General features: G+C 45.5%; 1 protein-coding gene across 1 annotated transcript; it reads right to left on the bottom strand.

Annotated features, from left to right (window-relative positions):
* Positions 1-251: 251 nt before the first annotated feature.
* Positions 252-12,510, bottom strand: Ecrg4 (ECRG4 augurin precursor). The gene is made up of 4 exons (XM_032899536.1): positions 12,147-12,510; positions 6,037-6,084; positions 4,630-4,787; positions 252-573 (listed from the first exon to the last, which is right to left on the bottom strand). The coding sequence occupies exons 1-4, from the start codon at positions 12,223-12,225 to the stop codon at positions 412-414; spliced, it is 447 nt and encodes a 148-aa protein (XP_032755427.1). The 5' UTR covers positions 12,226-12,510; the 3' UTR covers positions 252-411.
* Positions 12,511-17,305: the final 4,795 nt, after the last annotated feature.

Here is a 17,305-nt window from a genome sequence, read left to right as displayed (position 1 = left end):
AACTCTCCAGATCATGTTTAAAACTAAAATTCATCACCAACTGGATTTTCTTGTTGAATTGATATTTTGCATTTAGTACAAACTACATTTTAACAAGCAGACACCCCTGGCTTTTCTCCCTGTGCTGGCTAGATGCTGAAAGGATTCCTGGAAGGAAATATGGAGGCTCTCAGATGATGAAGATAACTTCAATAATGGAGGCAAGTAGAAGTGTCACGGCTCACTTTTCTCCCAAGCGAATTCTCTTTTTTAAAAAATGCTTTTATTTCTATTTTTAAGGGAGACGTATTGTTAAGTGCATGCATGAAATATAAAAGGCACTGATATTCTCTCCTTTAGCCTGATGTTCACGTGTTACAGTAGGGAAAGCCTGCTGAAGCAAGGCACAGGCTCTGTGGCACCTCAGGGAGCTTAGTAGTCATCATAGTTGACACTGGCTCCGTGCCTAAAGCCTTCCCGGCTGCGGGGACCAATGGCCGCATCTTCATCATAGTGACGCTGGTAGTAGTCACCATAGTAGTCATGGCCATTTTGGTTTCTGTTTAGCCAATAGTTGACATCATCTTCAAATTTCTGTAGGAAAAGAGAGAAAGAATGGTTTTGAAGACACACACTCCTCAAAAACACACAGAAACTATGGCTTTTCTCTGAGTGGCTTTTTGTTTGTTTTGTTTTGTTTTGTTTTGTTTTGTGATAATCAGAATCTCAACAGCCGCTTGTTACAATATTTTGTTCACAGGTCAATCCAGCCTTAGGATACCAACCAGTATGAACTACCTGCCCAATAAAAAGTCTATGCCTATGCTTTTGATAATTTCCACCACGCCAGGGTATATTCTACATCTGAGCACTTTTCTCCTTATGAGGTAAATGAAATGTGCATCTGTCAAATCAGTAAAAGCCGGGCTGGCCCTCACCACCTCCACATCACTGTGGTAGATGCCTCCTTGTCCTGCTGGCCTATTCCTGGGATTGCTTGGCCTGCCGCAGGGACTAAGTCAGCCACGGGTACCTTCAGCTCTGGGGCAGTGCATCTGGGACACCTCCTCCGTGTTCTTGGTTCGAGTGTGCACAGGCACAGAGTTCACTGTGCTGGGTCAAGAAGCGGCTGTGGGTGTCAAGCCCCATGAAAACACTGGAAAACACCCAAAGCGAGCTAAGAGAGTCCTGGCTTACAAGAAACTTGCCGTGTATTGGAGATAATTATGAAAGGAGAGAGCTACTGCTAATAAAAATAAAAAGGCAAAGAAACACAAAGGACCAGCGGTGTGTGTGTCCTCCTCCCGGAACTGCTCTTGGCTCCGAATCGCCTTTTCAAAAGGGAGAAGACTATTTCGGATGTGATGGTGGTGGAAAACTAAGATGGATTGTGGTGGCAACTTCACTCGTTGATCTAGTGCGAGGATGAAGTATTGAGGAGATAACGAAGACAGACGGATGGATGGCAGAAGGCAGAGTGATGGGCTTCAGGCAATGACTGTGAGCCCCTGCACCTGCTGAGGCTAGAAAAACTGCAGGTTCTCTAGCACCACACTAGCCTCTTACACTGAATTTTCTAGTGGTTGGGTCTCAGGAATAAATTTTCATTTTAGTGGAATGGCTGGGGAACACTGAATACAGTCCAGTTCTGACTTGCACTTTTTGGTCTTTGTGTTAGGATAATGTAACAATGTAAGGTGATGTGCGTTCAGTGGGAACCACTCTGGATTCTGGACTTGGATCTTTTCCCAGGTGAGTCCTGTGTGGGATGAGCCTCTCCAGGAATGCTGCAGGAGGCAGGGCTCCTAGGTGTCCCTTGACCGTGTGTCTGACCTAAGGGGTGGCAAGGTAGGTGGACTGGAGGCATTTTAAACTGTAGTGATTCCAACTTACCATAGGCTGAGGGGCATCTGTCCTGAGGACCCGGAGACTGAAAACCCTAGGCTGGGCCATGAAATGGGGCACTGGAGCCCACTTTGGCTTAGTGGTATGTCCCCTCCTCAGTACCCCTCACCCTAGGGCGCCAATTCTGATCCCTCATTTGTTTGCTCCCCAAGACCATCATCTTCAGAGCCTCCCACAACCTGTGTGGCAAGGAGGGCACAGACGTTCTTACCTCCCTACATCTTTGGCCCAGACTTTCCCTACAACACCACATTCTGGGTCAGAGTAAAACGATCTTGCTGCTTGGGTTATCTTATTTTATTAGGTTTGAGGTTTCAAGTTTAAGTGCGGGTTTTAAATGCACTTAAGATATTTGACGAATGTATAAATAAGATAGGTTCAAGTTTGAATGTTAACTTTGAATATGGGCAGGGGGCAAAGCTGAAGAGGGACGGTGCTATTCCAGTGCAAAGAACACCGCTCGTGGCATCTGAGCATAGCTTCCTGTGGTCTCTTAATGCAAACTTAACCATTATAGTAGTCTTCCTCAATCCTTGCCATTTTTTTTTGTTTTGTTACTAGACATTATGTTTTAGCCATTTACCCATATTAAAAATTTAATAACTACTAAATGGTAGTCATTAAAGAGATACAAACTACCAGAAGATGATACAATACGCTCATCTACAAAATAAATAAATATATGTGCTTAAATATTCCAAACAGAAGATGCTGATGACTCTAGGGGATGTGTAGCTTGACTGTCATAAGGACCCTTCATCGGAGTCCACCTGTTTCCCAGTGACTCTACCCAGGAGAAATGGATCTAAGAAAGGAACAACTGACACAGACAGAATACTGCAAATACATGGGCGAATGCCAGCAGCAAACCACTGAACTGAGAACAGGACCCCCATTGAAGGAATCAGAGAAAAGACTGAAAGAGCTTGAAGGGGCTCGAGACCCCATATGAACAACAATGCCAAGCAACCAGAGCTTCCAGGGACTAAGCCACTACCCAAAGACTATACATGGACTGACCCTGGGCTCTGACCTCATAGGTAGCAATGAATATCCTAGTAAGAGCACCAGTGGAAGGGGAAGCCCTTGGTCCTGCCAAGACTGAACCCCCAGTGAACGTGATTGTTGGGGGGAGGGCGGCAATGTGGGGAGGATGGGGAGGGGAACACCAATAGAGAAGGGGAGGGGGAGGGGCTAGGGGGATGTTGGCCCAGAAACTGGGAAAGGGAATAACAATCGAAATGTAAATAAGAAATACTCGTTAATAAAGATGGAGGAAAAAAAAAAAGGAACAATTGATGCACAGATTCATTGGAGTTGTGAAAAGTGCTTAGTAAAGTCATTCAAGCACTCAAATTCACTCCTCACAGAGTTTAGCTTACGTATGTAGCTACTCGCACAGCACAAGAAGATGTATCTAAGCAGCAAAGGGACAGTGTATAGAAGCCGGGAATGGGCAGCAATGATGCAGCCACATGCTTTGTTCTAATGAGAGGAGGCTTTTCCTCCCTGCATAGTATGTCAAACGCCCTCTGTGAGCCTCATGTCCAAGAACATGGAAACATGTTTATCTTCCTGGCTGCAGATGCTCCCCGGCAGGGCGGCTATGTGGTCTACCCTGGACTCCTCGGCCACTCTGCAGATGTCTCCAGTGAGTGGAATCTAGGGTGCCTGTCTTGCTGCCTTCTTATCTGTACCTGTAGCCCAGACAACGATATGTGACTTTAAATAGTCTCAGGAAACAGTCAACTCACTGATTTTGCCCACTGGTGCTTCCCACGCACACGAGCTGCAAAGCAGCTTTACTCCTAAGTGCATTGACGAAATTTCCCCCAAACATCTGCACGAACCCCTTCTCTTTAAAAAGTCTCTTTTTTATGGTATTCATGAATCCATCTTGTTGCTTCAGCCAATTCTGGGTAAAGATGACTTAGCGAGTTGTTTGAGGATGCCCAGTTGAAACTGGACAACGGGGCTGAAGGCATTTCTAGGAAAACAAGATTCTTCAGGAATCTAGATGCAGTCTTTTGTCTCACAGATTCCCTGAATCCCTCCTCTCCACCTGGCTGGCTAGAATGCAGTGAAGAGTGGGCCCGTACATTTGGAGTAAAAAGCCCTGTGGCTTGGCTATGGTTTGTGTGCTCATAGAAGCTAGAAGTTTGGTCCCCAGTCTGGCATTGCTGGAGAGCTGGAACTTTCAAAAGGTGCAAAATAATTCAGTCATGAAGGCTTTACCTACTAAAAGGACTAATGCAGTGGTGTTTCAGAGTGGGTGAGTTCTTGTAAGGCTTGGCGGTTGTAAAAGTCAGTGGGTATGCTGACATACACCCATAATGTCAGCACTAGGGAGTTTAAGGTCTTCCTTGGCTATGTACTAAGTTTGAGGCCAGGCTAGGCTACAGGAGACCCTGTCTCAATAAACAAAGAGAGAATAGCAGATTTATATGAAAGAATAAGAATATAGCAAATTTAGACTTCCTTCTTTCTTTACTGTTTCTTAACACATACTCTTGCTCTTATGACACCATTTACCAGGGTGTTCTCACTAGAGCCAGTGGATTGCGACTTCAGACCTCCAGAACCACAAGCTAAACATGAACTCTGATCGTCTGATAGAGCAACAGGGAACAGACTAATATAAGAAGCCAAGCCTGACCTCTCAGGCTCTCTTTCTCAGGCCAGGCCTCTGCCCCACACAGCCTGCCCTATAGCATCCAAGGCTCCCCATCAGCAAAGCGTACTCACCGCCTCATCGAAGCCCATGTACAGGAACTGCTGGTACCACTGCTGTACCTCAGGCCGTGTACGGTCCCACAGCTGTCGTTTGGCACGTTTCAGGCCGCCTAGGAATTCCTTTGCTGTGTGCTCAGAAACAGCTACGTTCGTCTTTGATGGAACAGGTCCTGAAAAGATTAGTTCCCGGAAGACAAAGAATGGATTAGTTTTTGAAAACAATATCCTCTTATGTTTTAAAAGGTTCGTATTTTATGTGTAGGGGTGTTTTGTCTACATGCTTGTCTGTGCCATATACCCGCAGTACCAGTAAAGGCCAGAAGAGGGCAATATCCCCTAACCAGAGTTACAGACAATTGTGAAATACCATGTGTATGCTGGGAATAAAATCCTGGATTTCTGAAAAAGCAGCCAGTGCTCTTAACGACTACTGAGCATTTCTCTAGCCCCAGGCTATTATTAGAATTTTAATGTGGCTCAAATACTCTGTGTTTTGAATTGACACATAGAAATTGTAAATATTTATGCTATACATATGAAAGGATCAAAGTGGGTTCATTGACTTTTCCCTCCTTTTAAATGCTTATCACTTTTTCACGTTGGGAAGCTTTAACTCTTTTGTAGTTGTCCATAAAACGTGCAGTGGATTGCTCCAAGCTGTAGCCACCCTGCCGTGACACAGCACGTTATATGCACCTGCTTGTTATCCAACCTCCCCACCTCACTCCCTCTTCAGGTTCTGCTACAAAGTAGGAAGGAGGAAGGTAAAGGATTGATTAACAGAAACATGGCTCACATTTTCTAATTTCTTCAACACCTAATTTTAGAGAGGGGGATGAAGAGAGGAGGAAGGCTGTTCACCAGACAAGTCAATGGATCCATTTGACCTAACTATAACAGCGACCAAGAGCTCACATTTTGTCTTCTAGAGCTAATGCTTCTATGTCTCCTTGTTGCTATCGCGTAAGTCAGAAACTTTGTCCTCATTCTGTTCATATTTTTCAGTAGAAATTACTAATGGAAAGGTTTCCCCATGGGAATGCCTTCTCCTAATTGCTGACTGGATAGACAGAGCACCAACAATGCCATTCTAAACCTACCCCACCAGGTAGGGTCCTCAGCTCAGGAGTGTTTCACAAGTCTAAAATAATCAATATTCAATTAACGTTGTTCCACTGTTTCTGAGTTCACACTGACAGCTTTGGGGGGGGGCGCGCAAATGTTTACTAGTAATAATACTTACCTAGCAGAACGCCACACCCATACCCACAGAACACACCCCCCCAGATCTGCAAGCCTTTGAAGAGCGAATTTGTTCTCATATCCCTAGCACAAGCCCTCGATGACACAATCATCATTGCTGTTCTGCTGCTTGCAGTCACGAGTGAACACATCTTCACCCACTTGAGGCAAACTTACCTTCTCGTTTCTGAAGCATCTTCTTGAGTTTGTTTCCACTTACGTCACCTGCATAAACAAACACAGAAAGCAGCTTCACAGCCCATCATTCCTAAAATGTTTGCACTTTGTGCAATGCAAAAGTCGGAGTTATAAATAAGAACTGTTGTTCCCCGCCTTGATTTAACGGATCTGTAGTAAAGTAATGAATGGGTTTGGGGGTACTCGCCACACAAGAAAAATAGTGCACGGTATCTGGTGCTGAGATGGATGACAGAGTCAGTCCATAAATGACAAGAGCATTGCTGGTTGAGCTTTCCTTGCTAAAGCAGTGTTTTTAGCCCTAATGTCTTCCTGTGTGGGAGCTGCTTATCGTAAGCATCTTCCAGCAAACATTATCTTCATGGCATAACAGATCTTAGAGTGCCTTCTTCCCAAATTTATAATCCTCCGGGAATAATCCCTTGAGGATTTCAGAGGTAAGCTTATTTTTTAAGGATATTAAGATGTTCTCACTGGACTCAGGGTGGGCTCTATGCCCACGATGCAGATAAATACAGGCTGGGCAGCCCCATGAGAAAGAGCCAGACAGAGGTGAGGCTTCTATGGCAAGCCTGAGAGCTTGGCTCTTTAAAATATCTGTATGGTTTTGCAACTTTCTCTAATTGCCTTCTATTTGAGCTTAATTTGGAGGTGGTGGGGGAGCACTGGCTGTTAAATATGCTCAGTTTTTAAAGAGTTAAACTAATCAGCCTGATAATTTGATAGGAAATAGCATGTCCAGCCTGAAAGAATATACCCTCCATTCAGTGAACTGGTACAGAGAGTTGTACACAGGCTAGCTGGCCTCATGAAAGGTAGACCCAAAGCCCCTGGAGAAGACACCCAGCATCCTAAGTAAAAAACAGAGCATCTACAGGGGTCTGGAACAGCCATGAAGACCCAGGCCGGAGAAGGCCACAGTGAAATAGTAGTGCTGTCTTCCCATCAGGATGCTTAACCCCTCCGTTCATTCAGGTTTCGTGAAAAGGACGAACTTGTGCTTCCATCTACAAAAGGGGTCCAAATGTGATTGAGAACTTGCTTCAAGTATATACTTACAGGTGTGCATAACTGGGGTATAACAGGGTCACATAATAACTCCATTTCTAGTTTTCCGAGAAACATCCACACTGATTTCCATAGCAGCGTTTGCCAGTTTACTCCCTCTAGCCGTGAATAAAGGCTCCGGCTTCCCTACATCCTGTCCAGCCCACGTTGTCATTTGTTCTCTTCATGACAGCCATTTTGACTGGGGCCAGACTGGGATTACCTCGGTTTTAATTGGGAGTTCTCTGGTGCCTAAGGAAGTTGAGCACCTTTTTAAATGCATCAAGATACTTGAATGCTCATGTTTGCTGCTCCATGAGCCACAACAGCTAGGGAATGGGACCAGCCTGTGTATGTGTCCGCTCACAGATGAATGGATAGAGGAACTGGTACGGAGATAAAACCATACAGAGATATTAAATCAAGTTATGGTCAAAAAATGGATAAAACTGGGGATCATTATATTAAGTGAGATAAGCCGGATTGAGTATTCCATTTGACTCCTTTGGCTATGCTAAAACATGTCCAAAAAGAAACTTAGGAGAGGGGACGGTTTGTTTGGCCTACACGTCCAGATTACAGTTTATTACTAAGGGACGTCAGTGTAGATGCTCAAGAGCCTTAGAGAAGGAACTCCGTTTGCTGCTCACTCTCTGGCTGGCTCATTCAGGTTCATGCTCAGTTAGTTTTCTTACACAGCCCAGAACCACCTTCCCAGGAAATGTCACTGCTCCCGACGGTCTTGGCCCTCCTATATGGATTAACAATCAAGACAACACATAAAAGCCATGACCACAGAGCAAGCTAATAAGGCAGTTACTCAACTGAGACTATTTTTAGTGATTCTAGGCTGTGCCATGCTGACAATTGATGCTAAAGAGGACACAGAAAAGACAAATAATACACTTTTTCTCATGCTGAACCCAGAATTTATATATGTGTGTTTTTATGTGTATGTATACCTATTGGGTGAAGTTCATAAGACTAGAAAGGGGGTCATGAAAGGCAAAGGAGACCGTTTAAAAGGTGGGAGGGTAATTTGTCTTTACTTTTCTATTGCTGTGACAAAATACCATGATCATGGCAAGTTAAAGAAGAAATCATTTAGTGGGCGCTTATAGTTCCAGAGGATGAGTCCATGGGGGAGAGCATGGCACTTGAACTAGTTGAGTGCTTACTCCTCATCTACAAACAGGAGGTAGAGAGAGAAAGAGAGCTCACTGGAAATAGCATGGGCTTTTGAAACCTTGAAGCCTACCCTCAGTGACATATCTCCTCCAACAAAGCCACACCCCAAAATCCTTCCCAAACAATTCTACCAACGGGGGCCAAACATCCAACAATATGAGTCGATGGGGCCCATTTTCATTCAAACTACCACAGTATATCTTGTGATAAGAAACTAGGAAGGGGTTGACTACAGAAAGCAATGACGAAAGGCCCACCAGGAAGATGTGGGGTGGGGATAAGAAAGGAGGAGAGGAAGAGGGCCAAAATATGTAAGAAATGGAGGAAAATGAAACATATTACTCCATATGATAATTGTAAAACTAAAAAAGAAAATCAAAACAAAGTATCCATTAGGGGTTCTGGGTGTAGCTCACTAAATACTCACTTAGCATGATGAGCCCTGGGATCAATCCTCAGCACATCAACTAAAAAACCTGTACTCTGGCTGTCAACATACCAATAAGGCTGGAAAAACACATTTTTTTAGTAAGAACTCTTGCATAAATGATTTACTATGTTATCAAGGAGAAAAATAGTTAATATTCGAAGCCAAGAGTCAGCAACTGATTGTTCTACTCTCTGTCTCTGTCTCTGTCTCTGTATCTCTGTCTCTGTCTCTCTCTCTGTGTATGTGTGTGCACATGTGTGTGTGTGCATCTGTGTATATTTGTGTGTGTGTGTTAGTACACCTAATGCTCACCATGTTTCTAGACCCACATCACTCTTACTAAGCGCATACAGCCTCACCGCTCAGCCTGCTGTAGCATGACTATATTGCCTGCTGGCTGCTAGTGTGGCAGTATCCTCTGGAGAGCCTGGCCTATGCTCTTGGATGGAGTAGGGAAGTCCTAGAACTTACTCAAGTGCCTCCCTGGTGATCTTATGTGTATAGTGGCAACACTTTCTGGGCTCTCCTAGGACAGTCTTGATTTACAGCACCTCCTTTCGTTCTCAGAAGTGTCCCAGCTTGGAGGATAATACATGGCCATCCGAATTTTAGAGAATGGATAGCATAGAAATACCCCGAGAAGAATCTATAAGAGCCGTGCTAAGGAACGAGTGACAGAAGTGGCTATTGTCCTGACATCTTGCTCAGGGGAGCCAGTACGTGCTGGGCAGGGAGCTAAGGAGTTAGCGTAGCAGGCATCAGAGTATGGTGGTTTCTGTGGTCTGTATGCAGGTTGTCTATGGCGGTGTGGCTGTTTTAACGTCAGAGTTCAGTGTAGCCAGCTATCAAGAAATAACTGCCCCATCTCTGCTTTGTCAGTGCCCTGATCAGGCCACCACTTTGCAGTTGAAGGTCACAGGAAACCTGGAGAATGGAACCCCCCATCTCCCCCTTGTGGTTTGAGATGATCTCAGCTGTTCCTGCAGCCATACCGTCAATCCACCACCACGGGCTCTAACTCTCTGGAACTGTAGACTCTAAATGTGTTCTTTTATAGTTGTCGTGGCCATAGTGGTTTATCACAGCGATAAAAATAGGAAAGTAACTAAGATAGTGATATTCCCACTGCTTGGCCGCCATGTATAGACGGAGCAGGTGCTGCCAGGAAGTTCCTTATTAAGAATTAATGCATCTGAGCACACATCAGCACGGCTGAGAACTGGCAGAAATGATTCTCCAACCAGGAAGGCAGGGCTTCTGCTAACTGCTATACTTCCCTCCGAATCTTAAAACTCAATGAAGAAATCTGTGAAGACATTTGCCAAAGCATAGAGATACATTCTTGGTTCTAATACTAACACTCACGAGTCTCTTAACATTTGTCAGTCTCTAACAAGCCACGGGACAGCACACAGGGAATTAAGCACTGCCCTCCATCTGTTTGCCTTCTGTAGACGTACTTAACAATTAATGGATGAAATGCGGTGCGATGCCGAAAGAGACATGAGGTTTGGGCTATTCCTGCAAGCCTGAAATTTCTTGCAAGTGTGAGTTGTTAGTACTTAAGGAACGAAAGCTCCGACACAGCAAATCTTCACTGTACAACTGAAAGGCTTGGGGAGGTCCCAGGCCATGAATTATGAATGCCGCTGCTATGCCAACCCCGTACATCCAGCTATATATTAATACATATAGTTGGATACCAGACTAAATCTGCTTGAGGAAAGGAGGAAAGAACAGAAGAAGAACCGTTGGTCCCTTACTACAACATCCCTAGCTGTCATTTCGAGGCTGTGAGGAAAAGCAGTCAGGAATGTAGCAAATCTGGTTACCTGGGATTAGAATACACAGGGGACTGAACACATACAGACTCTCAAGATGCCTGACTCCAAAGGTGAAATCAAGAGGGGGCTGTGATCATCCTCTTCATGAAATGTGCCTGGATGCCACAAAGAGTCACGTTTGGGGGACGGAGACGTGGATCCTCTGCTGAGAGCATTGGCTCTCCAGAGGACCCTGGTTTGATTGCCACAAACTACATGGCAGCTCTCAACCTTCTGTCACCCCAGTGCCAGAATTACAATACCTTCTTCTGGCCTATGCAGGTATTACATACATGAATGAAGTACACAGACACAGGTGTAGGCCAAACACCAATACACATAAAATAAAGGGGGGGGGGAGGAAATAGTCATCTTTGAGACTCAGTGTATTTTCATCCTGAGTTATAAAGTTCACGTTTCGGTTCAGTGATGTTAATACTGTAACTGATTCTACTCACTCACTTCTTAGCTTTATTAACTGAGTAAAATATGAGTACTGAAAACGAATGGCCGGCAGCCGTGTTCACAAGGCTAGCTCACAAGAGGGTACTGCTGTCATTTGCAACAGTCACTCCAACCAGAACAAGCTCCCTGTTATTTTCATGGTCTCCCCTGCCATGGCCCTGTCTCCCCTCACTCTGGGGTTTGGTTTACCTGCTCTGAGAAAGCAAGAAGGAAGCACAGAGACATCGAGTGTCTTCTCTATCTACACTCGTCAGTGGCCAACCCCTTTGCACTGACACACACACCAGTCTCGGCTGATAGGCAAGTAGTTTAACGTCCTTCAGCTTCTGTTCTCTTGGCAGGAAATCTAGGGTCACCCTGCTGCCTCCCAGAGTTATACACCTCAAAGGCACTCCAAGGCCCGGGAGCTCACCTGTGACCTCCAAAGACTCACACAAAACAATACTCTCCAGATTCAGAAGGTAGAGTCTGGGTATAAAGTATAAAGGCCTGAACTTGCTTTAGGGTGTGCTGGAAAAGTGCTTTTAATGGAGAAAGAACTGGGGATTTTCAGTTGATTCAGCTAAATATGGTAGAAATATATTAGCTAATGCGTAGATATATTTAATGTTTAAATATAATAGCTAGTGGAAATGTAGTAGCTAACGATTCAGCTGAATAGAGTAGAAAAAGTTAAACATTATTCAACCTTAAGAGCCGATGCCTGCCCTATCTGAAATATCAGAGCAGCTCTGCTTTGCAGCCTGAATACCTTCAGTCAGCTCTGTTGCCCTTAACTGCCTGGAAGGAAATTCGGGAGAGAGAGCAGCTTATCCTGCCTCTGAATGCTACTCCCTTCAAGCCTCCACCGTCCCCAAGTTAGCACTTCCTGTGGGTCCTTTGGCTCCCTATTCCGTTTGCCCCAGGTTGCCCCTCAGTCTACAATATTCTCTTTGAATTTGATTCCCTCACTGCCTGCCCACGTGCGCTCATTGAAACTTAATGCGAGTGCAAAATCCTAGACCCGGTTTCTCGATGTCTTCTTGGTTCAGAACAGGCTAAGAGCAGGATCATATGCAAGCGGGAAGCACCCCATTTCCAATCTCCTTCCCCAGCACCCTCAGTACTCTCCACCAGGCCAGGCAGCCTCCACTCACCTGGACCCAGACACAGCAGAAGGAGCAGCGCCAGCCCAGCTAGGGCCAGGACTGCAGGCCGAGCAGAGGAGGTGCTCATGGCGGCAGTGTGCTGCAAAGTGGCCGGAGGGATGACTGGAGCGGGGACCCAGGCTCAGAGAGGCAGGCGCGAGAGAGCTCGGGTGTCTTTGCTCGGGGCGGGACCCACCGGGCGGGCAACTAGCCAGAAGGCCAGGCCGTGGGCCAAGCTTCAATTCAATGCCACCGAGGCACACTGCCCTGCGGGTCTGCTGCAAATCATTGAGAGGAGCCGCGTGGCTAAAGGGGAGAGGGCAAGACGGATGCCAGGCACAGCCCAACCAGGCTGGACAGAGAATGCTGGCTCGCTCCTCTTCCCTGCGCACCCCCATTCCTCTCCAGCACAGCCCTCCCTTAGCATCCCAGGCCCTTGGCTTCAGGCTCAGGCCTTGCCTTTTAAAGTAGCCTTTGGAATGTTCTTAATTCCTCCTGCAGGGTCTCTATTTATGATATTTTGAAAGATTCTGGGTTCAGAGCCGCAGTCCTGGAAAAACATGTCAACTCGAACTGCTGCAGTGCAAAAGCCTTGGAAAGACGAGGGTTTTCCCAAAGTCTTTAGTGAACACGCTGTGTCCGTTGTGCACACTCTCATTCTGGGATATTTGAGCAATTGGAAAAGGAGGCAGAAGAAACTCATTTTCTCAGCAGCAGGCTTGACCACCAAAAGAGGTCATAAAGCAGTGTGCCCAAAAGAAGCGAAGACCGGCCCGAGTGTACTTTGTGGTACAGTCTTGACCACTATGCAGGGACCTGGGTTCCATCCCCAGCAGCAGCTCGATGGAGCAAAGACAAACTGTTTTCAGCTGGTGAATGGAAACTTGGCTTTAGAGGGTTTCCCCAGTCCGAACTGGACTTAGTTTCTTCACAGAGACCCTCAGTTTTAAATCAATGAGAGGTGCTTAATCTGGCCATTCAGGAAGCCACCTTCTCATGGAGAAGGGTTTCTCCAGCAGGCAGGAGAAAATCAGTTTGGCCAGCAAAGGAAGAGAAAGGAGAAAGGGAACTACGTAAACACTGATTTTAGAGTCATAGGTGTAGGACAGTTAGAAGCTTGCTGGTGCATACTGCTGGTCACTCCTGATCTATCAGGTGTTGGATAAGACATAGCAATCTGAACTTTATTTAACAAACTCTCCAGGATGCTGAGGCATAGCTCAGAGGGTATTGGGAAAAACACTACAGAAAATTTCCCTGTCCTCTTGCCCTTCCCTTGGCCTTGGTGAGGAAAATCTTTTCTGCCTTGTAGGCTGAGCGCAGTGGGGAGGAACATTCTGCACAAATATTTAGATAACTCATCTTTCCAGGCGTGGGTCTCTAAAGTGGAGGCTACAGCATCTGCTGTACTGAGGTGAGAAGTCCATGTGGACTTGTATGCTGTGAGCATGCAAAAACATTGGTAATTATCGTTATCACCTCCACTCTGTCTGGCCTCTGTGTCCTGTGCTCAGTGCCTGGCCACCTGTGGTCTTTCTCCCCTTCCTGCCCAGGCCTGACTCTCAGGAGCTATCATTCCAGAATGATGCCAATTCACCCTTAGTGCCATCGTCACCAGGGCTTTTCGAATGCTGCCCGACAAGTTGTCTTTCAGAATGCTGCAGTGACATCTGCGTTAACTTCTGCTTTGCAGATAATTTGGTCACAGAGGAGCAGGGGATGTGCCCTTACCCTCTGGGGATGCCATTAGCCCAGCGCTCTACAAGGAAGCTCTGCAGGATGGGTCACATAGGACAGAGAGACGATCTAACCCAACCTCGATCCAGTACCACATCACAAGAGATGGCAAGGGAGGCGTTACAGTGGAGTAGGTCCCATTCCAGGACGGCCATTTTTGTAGGTTGTGGGAAATGGAATTGGGGTGAAGCCCTTCATCCTTACAACAGAAGACTGAAAGACTTATGGGTAAAAGGATACAACATAAGAGGTTTGTCCTAAAATGCTTAATGAAGGGGCTAAAGAGAGGACTCTAAGGTTAAGGTACTTGTTCTTTTGTAGGGAACCCTAGTTCAGTTCTAGCACCCACAGAGCAACTCGTAATCACCTGTAACTTCAGTGCCAGGGAAATCCAATGCCCTCTTTTGACTTTCATGGGCAGATATGTAGTGTATGCAGTGCATATGCATGTGTGTGCATGAAAAATACACACAAAATAAAAATAAAATGCATCTTTAAAATACTTTAAAAAAGAATTATAATAGATTATTCTTTTGCCAGGAAACCATGCACACCATGAGCTTCCAGTTGTGAGATTATATATATGACTAGATCCGCATGTATGTATACCCCTAACAGTCATATACTGAAATCCTACTACTCCCCAGGGTAATAGAGGGGCGTCTGTAGAAGATGATGTGGTTATGTCCTTATAAAAGCCTCTGGAGAGATCCCTACCCCTTTCCACTGTGGGAAGACAGTTTGAGAAGGTGCTACCTACAAACTAGAAGTTGAGCTCTCAGCAGATACTCATTCTCCTGTTGCCTTGATCTGGAATGCGCCAGCACCAAGAACCTCTGTCAACTTCTGTTGCTTACAAGATTCTCCGTTTAAAATAGGTTATTATACCAGACCTAAGAAAGTAAGACAACAGCGCTTCAGTCTAGTCTTCTCCAGAATGTCTTTACAGATATTCATTAAAATGTAGGAACTTAATACTACTCCACTGGCACAGAGAGTACAACTGCATCCCACTGCCTCAGAACATACTACTGCACGCGACGCCAGTTCAGTCACTGAATCTCCTCTCTGTACCTTCACAGCTCCACAGCTCTGCCTGTACCAATACCACTCTCTGCCACGACATTCTTTCCTCACTGCTGCTAGTCAGAACCCCACTTCCCGGGCATTGTTCCACAATGTCCCCAAGCATAGTGATCTAGAGCCGCCATATTCTTTATCGCTTCTTGGTCCTGTGGGTCAGGAGTCTGAGTTGGGCTCGGCCAAGCGGTTCTTCTGGTTTTGTGAAGTGCAGCTGGAGATCTCTTACATCGTTCAGGTGGCAGAGGGACTGAGGTGGAGGCTACACTCATCTGTCTGGTGGCATGATGGAGCGGAAGGAGCATTGCAGGCATAGGTCTTCCAGAGGACAAGAAAAGCAAGCTGCTATGACTGTAAGTCTTAATCTGTAAAACTGGCACAAATCAATCTCATTGTGTTCTTTTGGTCTAAGAACCGCAGGACCGATGGCATCTAGTGAAGGGTCAATGGGAGACTATCAGAGAGGTTATGCTTCCTTTAAACCTGCCATACTCACCATGTTTCCAAGCCACACTCAGGTGCTGCCTCCTCAAGATGCTTTCCCTTCTTCCCCTCAGATTGGAGTATACTTCCTTTTCTGTTCTTCAAAGTCTTTTGTGCTCTCTATCCTTTCTCTGCTGGACATAGATTTCAACATGTGTCTTATTTCTCCTTTGTCCCTTGAAAACATTCTGCTCCGTTTTCAAGATTGAAAAATTAAAGAGAGCCTCTCTCGTAAATCACTGTGCAGATTCACACTATGACTAGTTGAAGGGTGAATGTAGGCTCTCTAAGATGTTTCCGTTCAAGACTACCAGGTGTAGTATAAATGAGATTGTTTGATTTGACCGCATCTTTGTTTCTATACCTTTGATGCTAGAAAAGAATCTGGAATTGGTTATCATAGCTCACTGGACTGAGGGAAGATCTCTGCCACAGACATGCCCTAGCAACTGGCTAAGTCAATCCTCCAACCACTGTGGTGTTAAACTGCCTGCTTAGGGGTGGGATCTCAAAACTTCTTCCTGTTGATTAAGACAGTTTCCATGCTGGAATTTTAACTTTTGCCATTTGGAATGACTAACTGAAGCCAAAGGTGGGGATAGAAAGTTTGTTTTCGTCTTAAAAAACATTGAGGCACACAAAGTGCTTATTGTAGAAGGCTGACAGAAGGGTTCTGTGAAGGCTCTCATGATGAGATGCCAGGATACCACAAGCAGACCCGGCCTATTTAATGTCTGTGTTCAGGACCCCACAGGTAGATGCCTGCCCTGAGCATCTGTGCATAGGATCTAAGGGCAGATATTACTTTTTAATGTTCAAGCCTAGAATTCATTGACCAAAGTGGTCTGAGCACAGGATCTACTCGCAGACTTGGTTATTAGTATCTGTGCCCAGGATCTTAGTGGACCGGGCCCCTTAGTGCCTGAGTGGGAGTGAGAATCCAGAGTCAGGAGACCTGGAGACAGCCTGTGAGCTCTGGAAGAAATAGCTTTCTTATGTGCAAGGGTCTTCGGTGAAATAACAAGGCTTCTCTGGGGCTAGTTTCCAGTCTCCTCCACTTTAATTTTTAACATCTGATGCAGAGTTCTAAAAACAGATGGGCGTAATTTTCAGATGAGATTCAGAGTTCTCTCCCCAACCAGGAAGCCTTGTCTTGTTTTCCCTGGATGCCTCCCTCCAAGAGGTGTAGGATCACAGTGGAAAACCCAAGCGGTTCTCCCAATAAGTCAGAGAGCATGAAACTCTGCATATACTGTGCATACCTGTGGATAACGCCCATCTTTTCACTTACGGGAAGAACTTTTGGGCTCTTCTAGCTCTTCTGATTTGCTGTTATCACTACGTTTGCACTTTGAGAACTTGTATTAAGTTAAAAAGGGGGGGGTGGGGTTAAAAAAAACCCTAAAATCATAAGCTCCGAGATGTCATAATAGTCAGTGTTTCACCTTGACAGTTACCAAATGACTGACAAATGTGGGTATCATATGTCTCTAGGCAGAAATGACTCATGTTCTGGTCTGGGTTTGATAGGATGGCTCAAGATTTCATCAGATAAGTGTACAATTAACATGCATTGTTTATTTCTGGAAGCTTTCAGATAATGTTTTTATATCTTGGTTGATGACAAGTGACAGAGATGAAGAAGGTGAATCTATAAGCCATAGGAAACTTCCCTGTGTTTGCAATCTCCCCTACTCATGGAAGGTGGGCAGTGGCAACATCAGTCACATCAAGTGTATCCACAATCATCCAGGAACCCACAAGAGACCATTGGCTGCCCCTGAACTCTAAAGCTAATCATTTATTCAACACTGTGATTTCCAGTTTAACCCCTGGTTCTCACAGGGTTGATAAGATAAAGTCCTGTT

The sequence above is a fragment of the Rattus rattus genome, chromosome 4 (genome assembly GCF_011064425.1).
Source record: "Rattus rattus isolate New Zealand chromosome 4, Rrattus_CSIRO_v1, whole genome shotgun sequence".
NCBI lineage: Eukaryota > Metazoa > Chordata > Mammalia > Rodentia > Muridae > Rattus > Rattus rattus.
This window is presented reverse-complemented; position numbering and strand designations above follow the sequence as displayed.